At 38.9% G+C, this 10,266-nt stretch overlaps 1 protein-coding gene across 1 annotated transcript in view; it reads right to left on the reverse strand.

Moving 5' to 3' along the window:
* Window positions 1-2,007: 2,007 nt before the first annotated feature.
* The window catches only part of tshz2 (teashirt zinc finger homeobox 2), a 100,872-nt gene continuing 92,613 nt past the window's right edge, over window positions 2,008-10,266 (reverse strand). The window contains exon 2 of the mRNA XM_015373149.1: window positions 2,008-5,780. Coding sequence (XP_015228635.1) covers window positions 2,740-5,780 — 3,041 coding nt within the window. The 3' untranslated portion in view covers window positions 2,008-2,739. The remainder of the gene's footprint in view (window positions 5,781-10,266) is intronic.

Here is a 10,266-nt window from a genome sequence, read left to right on the forward strand (position 1 = left end):
TAATTTTATGACTTTATTCTCGTAATTTTACGACTACTCTCATTGTGACTCTTTTCTCATAATGTTATGACTTTATTTTCATAATTTTATGACTTTATTCCCGTAATTTTACTTTATTGTCATAATTTTACAAATTTATTCTCGTAATTTTCTGACTTTATTCTCATAATGTTACAACTTTTATTCTCATAATTTTATGACTTAATTCTCGAAATTGTACGACTTTATTCTGGTTATGTAACTTTATTCTCGAAATAGAAGAAAAAAAAAATCTCTAGCCTAGTGCTAATATTCCGTCGTATAAAGGTGAGTTTCTACTGAAGTAAAGTTTCAAATCAAATTCTATTTCACTGAACTGCACCAAGATTTGTTTCACTCTCTACTTTGGTTAAAGAGGATAAAATAATTTAAATAATTTTATTTGTTCTTGTTTAAGAGAAACACGGTAGGTAAATAGCTACATCTATTCTGTTATGTTACTTTGCACTAATGCGCTTTTAGGAGCATTTTTACTGCACTTTTCCACAAATTCAAATATAGTGAGATGTGATTGAGGAGATGACAAGAGTATCTTTGAAAAGCCATTTGTACCACATTAAAGCAGCCCTAACTTTTAGCCACTAGGGGCTTAAAAAGTCTCGATTCAGGGATCCGAATCTGATTAAAGACCAAAGTGGGGGTCGTGAGTCCTTGAGGTATATGAGGGACCAAAATGTACCATGAAACACATAAACATGGAAAAATAAATACATTTACCATGAAATAAGTAGGGGGATCCAAAGGGTCCTTAAAATCCTGCAACATTCTATCTCATATATTTTGGTAAAGGTTTAAAAAGAAAAAAAACATAAAACACTTGAAAGTAGCTAGAGATGATACTTACAGTGATAGCAGAAGGTAAATGCTATCAATTTCAGAAAATTCAAGGACCATGAATTTTCTACAAGTAAATTCTAAAAGTAAATTTAACATTTATTATCTAGGACAAGGGTCTGAAAGCTTTTATATCCAAAGAGCCATTTTGCCCTTTTGAGTCTGGCTAAGTAAAAGTTGTTAAGAGCTGCACAATATATCATAACTTTTTAATAAACAAAACCTATTATATGTGTTTAACATCTGCCATAGGAAATCTGTTGCCATAATAAGTTACAGTTTATTTCTAATTTTAGCTTTTAGGAAAAACGCAAAACGATTCATAAAATGAGGCACAGATTTTTTCTATAGGGAAAATCTTTTTTATATCTTCTATTTGATTACTTTTAAAAAATAAAAAGAAAAAAAAAATTTCTAAACCAAAAAAAAAGAAAAAAAAGCTCTAAAAAACACTTTTCTGGTTCTTTTGTGAAAATTAAATTCAAATATTCTGTTTAAAAGCCAATAAAGCTTCTATTTGTTATTATAGTACATTAGCTAGTTCTCCATATGATTTTTAGCCTTTATTAAGAGCCATTGCAGAGGGTCCAAAGGCCCATATCCAGCCCTGGAGCTGCAGACCCCTGATCCAGGGCTAGTTTTAAAAATTAATTAAACTTTTGAGTTAGGAAATGAACAATAACCCATTCAATAAAAATATAGTAACATAAAATTTATTGATAATTAAATATAAATAATAAAATTATTTGAAGTGACCTACTTCAGTTCATATATATATCTAAATGAATACTTTAGTGACTGAGTGTACTTTAGTGAATTTGTATTTTTAGGATTTATCTTATTGCATCATTTTAAATAGTAAAACAGTTACTCAGTACTTTAGTAGCCTTTATACCAAATACTTTTCCATTCTTACTTGTTTGTCTTTGATAGCCATGCTTTATATTAACTCAAGTAGACATTTTAAAACAGTGCTACTTTTACTTGAGCACTCTGAGGTCTGTACTGTTACAGGCTTATTTTCAAGTGACCGATAAAATCTTTGCAGCGTCATAACGTCATCTGCAAAGAGTGGGACCGACAAATGCAATTAACAAAACACAAAAACAAGCCGTTATCAAATGTTAACTCTTTATTTGAATAAGTAAAAAAAGGTGCAGGTAATCACAGGTGTCATGTTGTTCTCACTGTTGCATGAAACTGACTTTATTTTTTAATGCTTTCCTAAAATATATGTACATGTGAAACGTCCTGGCTTCCAAACAATCTAATTGTTTTAGAGAAATGTACATAATCTGTGTCTTAACCGGTGATTAAACATTTATTAAAGTGCTTTTTTTAATGTTCTTCTTCTATCGTTGCGGCACAAAACATCTTGATATAGCGATACACTCTACAGTTCTCCATGTGTGTGATGATGTTTCGGGCTACCTGCTTCAAAAACTGCACATCTGCGCAGCTATACTGTGTCACAGAGTTCGTACAAGTAGTTCAATTAGCTCATTATTATTATTATTTTTTTGTTTTACTTCAAAATACAATTGAAAGTTGACATATACAAATAAATAGTAGTCATAGCCAGGGCTATTGCATGCAAACATCAGCATTTATGTTTCTTCAAGCAGTAATACATTTCATTACTGGTGGTGCCTTTGAGCTGGGTGCAAAAAGTATTTTAGTGTTTCCTCACAGAGTCTTGAACCAGTGTGTCTTTCTTTTTTTTTTGCCAAAAGTCATGATGATGTAGACCATACAACGCTAAATTAAAAAAAAACTGGTTGAAATATCTGACCCGTGTAATAAAATGAAAAAAAAAAAAGGAAGAAAGGGATAAAAGTTCCATACAAAGAGTATCCATACAAAACGTCACTCCTTGTCCATTTCCACGTATTGTGAATGGTTATCTGGGGATTTGCTGTGAGTTTTACTCAAATGGAGCTTTACCGCGTGATTGCTCGCAAATGTCCGACAGCAGAGCTTACACTTAAACTTAGAGTCAATGTCCTCCTCTGACACCAGAGAGTCGGTGGCTCTGACGCTGAGGGCCTTCAGCATTTCCGGCTCCTCCACCTTCGTCTGGTGCTCTACCGGCATTTTGCACATGTCTTTGATTTGGAAACCCAGATGGGATTCCAGATGGGAAATGAACGTGGTTGGTGACCTAAACTGGGAAGCGCAGTCGTTGCAGTAGAACACCGGATGGCCGGTGTCCATGTTTTTCAAGAACTTGGTTCCTCCCGTTTTCCTCAGCTGATACTTTACATTCGCTAACCAGTGACTGATGGTGGTCATTGACAACCCGGTGAACTTGGAGATGTGCATCCTTTCCTGAGGGCCGAGATCTGAGAGCAAATACTTCCCCTCGGACGTCTGGAAGAGGCTCGAGGCAAACTGAGCCTGCAGGATTAGAAGGTGTCGTGGGTTCCAGTTGGACTGCCTGCCCTTGCGTTTGTGGACTGAGTACACCTCGGCCGACACGTCCTCGAAGCGTCTGACGTCTGACTCCAGCTTCATGGTCGGAATCCTTGATGGTAAGGAGGGTTTTGGTGTTGTGGCCTTAGGAAGTACCTTAACCATGTCAGCGATGTCAGACAGAGCGTATTTCTGCGGCGTTGGGGTAGAAGGCCCTAGCAACAAGGTGTTCGCCTTGCTATGCTTAGATTTAGTCAGATCTATTGGTTGGTCATCATTAATCATGAGGAAAGTCTTATTAGGTCTGTTTCTTGGAGGACTTCCAAGCATTAAAGGTGGCTTCTCGCTGCTACGGTTAAACTCTGCAAAGATTGACTGGGCGTGAGCAGATAATTTATCCGCTCTTGAGTTATTGGGCTTATTTGCTTTGCCAAGATGATTGTTCAGAACTGACTGTAGCGCACTTAGAGGGTTGATGCCAAGTATATCTGGAGTGTCACTGAGAGGCTCTGATGTAGTGCTGCGTCCGTTGCTGGCAGCGGGGCTCGGCGTCTTGCCTCTGTCAGAGAAATCTGGGCTCAACTTGCCTTTGATCGCTTCACTTCCTTCATTCATGCAGTCTGCATCGAGCTTTGAAGAGGAGGAGGAATCATCCTGACAATCGCTGTCATCGTTCTCCAGCAGATCAAACTTTATACTCTGACTTTCTTTACCGTCGTTAATGCCAACCTTTTCTTTTTTGATGTCCACGTTTTGATGTAGCCCCTGGGAAAGCTCGACTCCCAAAGCACCGTGGTACAGCTTCCCCTTCGGGGCGATCGGCCTCAGCTTGTGGTTAAATGTCTGCTTTAGCTGAACGGGAGACGACGAGGAGAGAGGGGTGTTTTTGATGATGCCAGAGAGCTGATAGGCAGCGTGAATGCTCGGGTAGGCACTCCAGCTGGGGGTGCCTGTTTGGGCCTTATTAATAGCTGAAGCCACGGTGTTGGCTAAAGATTTGAGGATGTCCCCTCCCCCACTCGACTCTTGTTCTAGGTCTTCCTCACGGAGATAAGGGTACTTAAAGGCCCCGTTGCTCTCTTTTGGATCCTCACTCTCCTGCTTGTCATCTGTCATTTCTGTTTCTTCTGCTTTGTCTGATGTTCCTTCCCCCTGGCTTTCTTTGTCGTTGCTTCTAGGGGAGAGGCTTTTTAGGGACACCTTTTCTCCTTCCGTATCGCTTGCTGCAGGCTCAACGACACCCTGGATCTTCTCCACAGCCAGGGGGTCAAGCGCTAGCTGTTTCCCCTTTTTGGATGCAGAGTTTGTGACCTTGATGAAGTGGCCGGTAACCATCATGTGCGTGGTGAGCTGCTGAAGTGTGTCATGAGAGCTTCCGCACTCCATACATTTAAGAATTTGAGACTTACATGTCTCAAACTGCCATGTGTAGCTGGCTCCATTCTGATATCCGTAGCGATTGTTGTTGGCGTTGGAAAGGGTGGCGGATCGCTGCGCCTCGGCGTACCCTGACACACCGGTAGTGGAGTCTGGAGAGCAGGGCCTTGTTGTTTCAAACACCCGTTTCTTTGCTGGCGGCAGCAGTTTGGGTGTGATTACTGGGATAGGCTCTTTTAAAGGCACTTTTTGGTAATGCTTTGTTTTGATCATATGCACGCTTAGATCCTGCAGCGAGTCAAACGAATGACCGCAGAACATGCACTTTAAAACTTTCTGCGCATCCTCCTTCCCTTCCATGTCTTGCAAATTACGTTTCCGAGACTTAGATGATGAGGCAGAGGAGTTACTTTGCTTGCTGTGGTTATTGTCTTGATAGTGTCCGGTCTTGTTCATGTGGACGGTCAGCTCCACCAGCGTGTCATAGGCGGCGCTGCAGTCCTTACAGCGAAAGCGGCTGGCTCCTGTGAACACTGAACCACATGGTTTGGACGTCTGCCTGTACAGGTGGACCGAGCTGAACAAGTTGGGCTTGGTAGCTGGTTTAGGCGAGTGCATTTGCTGCAAGGTCTTTGAGAGCGCATCCTGGTGCCAGTCAAACTCATTCTTGCTGCTCCCGTTGGTGCTGTCACAGTTGGCTTTGCTGGTAGTTTTGCCCGTTTTCAAGTCCACACCGATTCCCGTCCAGTAGGAGTCAGAGAGAAAGTTTGCATAGGCTGCCCTCATTTTCTCCAGGCTGCTGCCCGTCTCCTCTTTATGTTTTGAACCTCGACTTTCTTCGTCTCTCTGGCTCTCTGGCGGCGAAGACGTTTTAAAGTCTGAGAGTCTGTCACTGCTGTCGCTGAGGCGAGATTCCAGCTCCAACTCTTGGTTGGAGAGGACGCTGACGGGGGAGTTCTGGTTGCTGTAGGTGTTGACGCTCTTGTTGTCCAGCTCTCTGTCGTCACATGCTTTGGGGCTGGTCTTTTCGGAGCCCTCTTCTTCAGTTTGAGTTTCGATCTCCCCATCTTCTTCTGTAATGGAATCCTGAAGAGGAGCGTCTTCATCTGGTTCGTAAACTAGAAAAAGAAGAAAGAGACAAAGAATGTATTCATTAATATACAAAATTTGGCCCACAACATTAAATTTAGGCCTCCCTGATTTCGGCACCTTGGTTTTATGTTTTCAGATCATTATCCTGACCCAGTGGTGACCCATTTTCGGTTTCCTGGCAAAGTCCACTGCTGTCTATCTATAATGTTCTGACAGTACCCTCCATCATACAAAGAAGTGTCAAAGGTCAATATACCCAAATATCATCAACTGTACCTAGCAGAGGTCGCAAGGCATTTTTTCCTGCACGTTTATTCATTTTTTTGACAAGTAGCTTGATCTTTGTTGGTTTCATTTTACAAATCTCACCACCTCCCTTTTCTTTAATTTTTTTGAGACAATAAATACGACTTCTTGTCCTGGATTTTTGTTTTAAAGTCATAAATCATAGCCCTGACAGCACATGTGGTCACGCTTATGAGAGCAGCAATTTCTTTAGCAATTCCCTAATGAGTGAAAATCAACTTTACTCAAATGTTCTGTTCTGTTCTCTAGTCTTTTCTTCTTTTGAGGAATAGGCCTTTGAGTCATATTTAGGAATGCAACCATTGATTATTTTAGTGATCAATTAATCTATCCATAATATTTTTAATTTATTCGGTTAATCTAGAAGGATTCTCTAACAAAATTAACAATTCTAAATAAATAAGCATTTTGAATATGTAAAAAAAAAATAAAAACTTTTATTGCAAAATTCAAAGAGCATGTTTAAGAGTCTGGAAATGATCACTCTAGATAATAATTCAATTTGTTCAGGGGGGTAACTAGATAGGAAGGCCAGTCTTTGCCACCCCTCGCAAGCTTTCAAGATTTCACTCGCTAATCAGTCTGGAGACTCTCCGTTAAAGAAAATTTGGAGCCATTCACCAAACGAACGTCCAATCAGCATTGGCTTTGAGGCGGGTTGAGGTGTGACGCAACGAGAAGCGCGACAGTTCAGTCTAAAGAACATGGCGGCTTCAGCCGATGAAACTAGCATTAGCGTGGCTATCGAGCAAGTTTTATCGGAATTACAGAGTATTTCTTCACTGAAAGAAGAGCAAAACACTGCTCTGGAGGCTTTTCTCAGAGGAAAAGATGTTTTTGCTCTTCTCCCGACTGGTTTCGGCAAGAGTTTGACCTATCAATTGGCTCCTCTTCGTCGTTGCTCTGTTACGTCATATGCTTTGTTGAACTTGGGATTAGTCAGGTTAGCTCGGGATAAGCATGACGGAAACTGGTTCGGGACTGCAAAGGTAAGTGCCTCTGGAAGCCATCTAGGAGTGTCCCATGTCATTAGAAATAAACTAAAACCAAACCCATTTAATGTTCTTTAATATTAATGTCATGAAGAGCCATATTTCATTAAATGTAAAGTGGATGCTTTTCCTCCTGAAATGTAGCTAAGAAACCCCTAAGCCACCTTTTCAATAACTACAAAAGTCTATCCCACCTGCTCTTCCATCATCGCGAGAAACAATTTCCCAATTTGGCATTACAACCAAATTTAACCGGATACATCAAAACTAGAAGTGTGCCTGTAAAGTCAGAGCATGTGCACTGGCATTAGGTTAGCACACCACAAATACTGGCACGTGGCACAACCAATGAGTAACACCCCCCCCAAATTCAAAGCTCAAAGACCGTCCACTATATCTTTAAATTAGACAGCATGGATGCTTAAATAAGTGCATGTTTTCTTATTAGCAAGGGTTACAGGAAAATCTAGGATGTCTTCAGTGATTAATTTGAAAAATACGGATTTGTTCTTGTTGATTTTGCTGTTAGCACACTGTAGACTGACCCTGAAATAGTTATCAGACACCCGGTAGTGATAAGGTTTTCTTGCCGGACAACCCTAAAGAATTAGGTCTGTCTTGGATTAACGATTTAATTGATAATTATTTCAATAATCGATTAATCTGATTTATTCTTTCAGCTGTAATCATAATAACATCTAAGGTACAAGAGATAGGATTACAAATTAGCTGTAAAAGACACTCCATAAAAAAGCTTTTAGTTTCATGTACTTTATATTCATCAGAATAGCCAAGACGCTACCAATAACATGGGACACTTTATATATATGAGGAATTCTTATGAATTTAGTCAATTTTTTCATTACAAGATCATGCTACTGCATTTTTATATCATTTTGTTTGTGTTGGTAGCAAATGTAGAGGTCTCTGTACATATTAACATGCCATGCAGTATGGTGTAAATAGCTTTTTAAGACATTATAACGTTAGATGCTTTGTGCTCGGGGAGCCGAAGCATAGTTTAACATAATGCTTTTACTAACAGACTGCTGCTGCTGTAACAGGACCATTTGATTCACGACCAGCCATCGAGTTAATGCTCTGTCCAAGGGTTTCCTGGCCTCAAGTTGAGATGTTTACAACAATCATTGGCTACTGAGTGACAAAAGGAAATTGATTCTTCTGGGGCCTGTTAAATGTTATTGCAAATGACCTATTCCACTGTGATTATAGATGCCTCAAAACTGCGAGGGAAATGTGAGCCTTCTTTTCTGGGAAGCAGCTCCTCCTCCCTGAAGCTACATGTGAGGAATGAGTTATTCTAATGTTCAGCATCAGTCCAGAAATAACCTCATAGGGCCGCATGAACCACAGAAGGACACACACTGGAAAAAACATCTAGAAATAAGTAAAAAACCTCTTAAATCAAGTGTATTTACCCTTAATTTAAGCAGATAAATAAGATGATTTCCAATGGAATGAATATTTTTACTCCTAAAATGAGATAATTAGTTAATATGCACTTGAAATAAGACAAAGCATTTTTTTCTTATTTTAAATGTAAATTGTCTAGTTCCATTGGCAAAGAATTCCACTTATCTCCTCATTTTAAGAAAAAATGCACTTAATTCAAGCAAAAATTACTCATTTAGATTTCCATTTTTTGCAGTGCAGAACTTCACGTTCTGCTACAGATTCCATATCTTTGTATTTGGTTTTACATATGAAGGTTTAAATATGTGGCTGATGTGCTACGGCTCGTCGATAAGCTGAATCAGTTATCGGAGTGTACGGTACAAACTTTCTGAAGATAACTGGCAATCTGTCACGTCGTTATTTTCTGTTTCCCTGACAGTCTCATAAAGAGCAATTACTTCTTTCATTATTCACATGTTTGTTCTCCCAACTCTTGGAGCACAAACATTATTGCTTCAATTAACAGATAATTAAAGAACAGAATTTCTAATTGACACATTTCCCATCATCCAATTAATGGAGGCTCTGACTCAGCACTGCAGGATTTTTTCCTCCAGCTGCAGCGTTGCCTTCATATGGATCACGACAACCTTTTTCTGTCGTATGTTTGCATTTGTTGAAACGTAGCCAATGATATGGAAGCTGGGGCGATAATACAAATGGATATTCTCCCCTTACAGATTTCAATACTTTTATTTTCCTTTTGCTGCACCTGTATGGAGCTAATTTTGTTCCTGCATTGTTACAAGCAAAGAACATGTTTAGTAAATTGAAATATAAAAAAATGCAAAAAGAAAATGGAGCCAAAAATGTAACAAAACTAAAAGTTCTATAGTACTACTTTAAGTGCAACTTTGCTGTTTTCTTAGATTTATTTATTATTTTTTATTCTTTTGATACAAAAGAATAAAAGAAAATTATATATCTACTTTTAAAATTTTATTTTTTCAAATATTTTATATTCAGTCTGAGATTCAAGAATTGCATTCTTTTCAATTTGCATTTTGCCGATCACATTCTATACGCTTCTGGGTGCGGGCTCTCCTCTGGGTTGAGGAATGAAGGCGCATTTCTATTGGTCTGCTGTGAGCTTTTGTATTGGGCTTGATGCAATCTATAAAACGCAATTTGAAAAGAATGCAATTCATGAAAATAAATCTGAAAAAACAGCAAATTTACTCTCAAAACCTATTTAGGATTAAAACTTTTTACAATGTCTAGTTTCTGGATTAATGTTTATATTGAATTTTTAATTTACAAAATGTGTTCGTTGCTGGCAAAAATAATGAAACAAAATTCATCAAAGTAGAGGACACTACACCTCAAAGACCGTAATTGAGGAAGCCTGACTTAGTGTATTTTTTTTTAATTTTATTTTCTTCTATCTATTATGGTTCTCTCCTTTTGGACTTTGATGTAATTCTGTTTTGTTGATCTTTGGTTCATTTCCCATTTTGTGTTATATTTAAGCACTCTTAAATTACTCTCTATTGCCCCCTTGTGTCCGTCTCCTTTCCCCTAGCTCCCTTCTAGTCACTTCCACCCACACCTGCTCCATATAAGCTGATTACTCCAGTCTTTGTTCTGCCTCCCATATATACTCTGCCTGTGCAGTTCGTCAGTGTTGGTTCCTTGTTACTCGGCTCCCCATCTTTGTTTTCTCTTCACATCTGTTAATTTTTATTTGATTCTTGGATTTTGTTTTTTTTTTTGCCCTTTGACTCCATTAAACCTACAA

The sequence above is a fragment of the Cyprinodon variegatus genome, unplaced genomic scaffold (genome assembly GCF_000732505.1).
Source record: "Cyprinodon variegatus isolate N-32 unplaced genomic scaffold, C_variegatus-1.0 Scaffold81, whole genome shotgun sequence".
Lineage (NCBI taxonomy): Eukaryota > Metazoa > Chordata > Actinopteri > Cyprinodontiformes > Cyprinodontidae > Cyprinodon > Cyprinodon variegatus.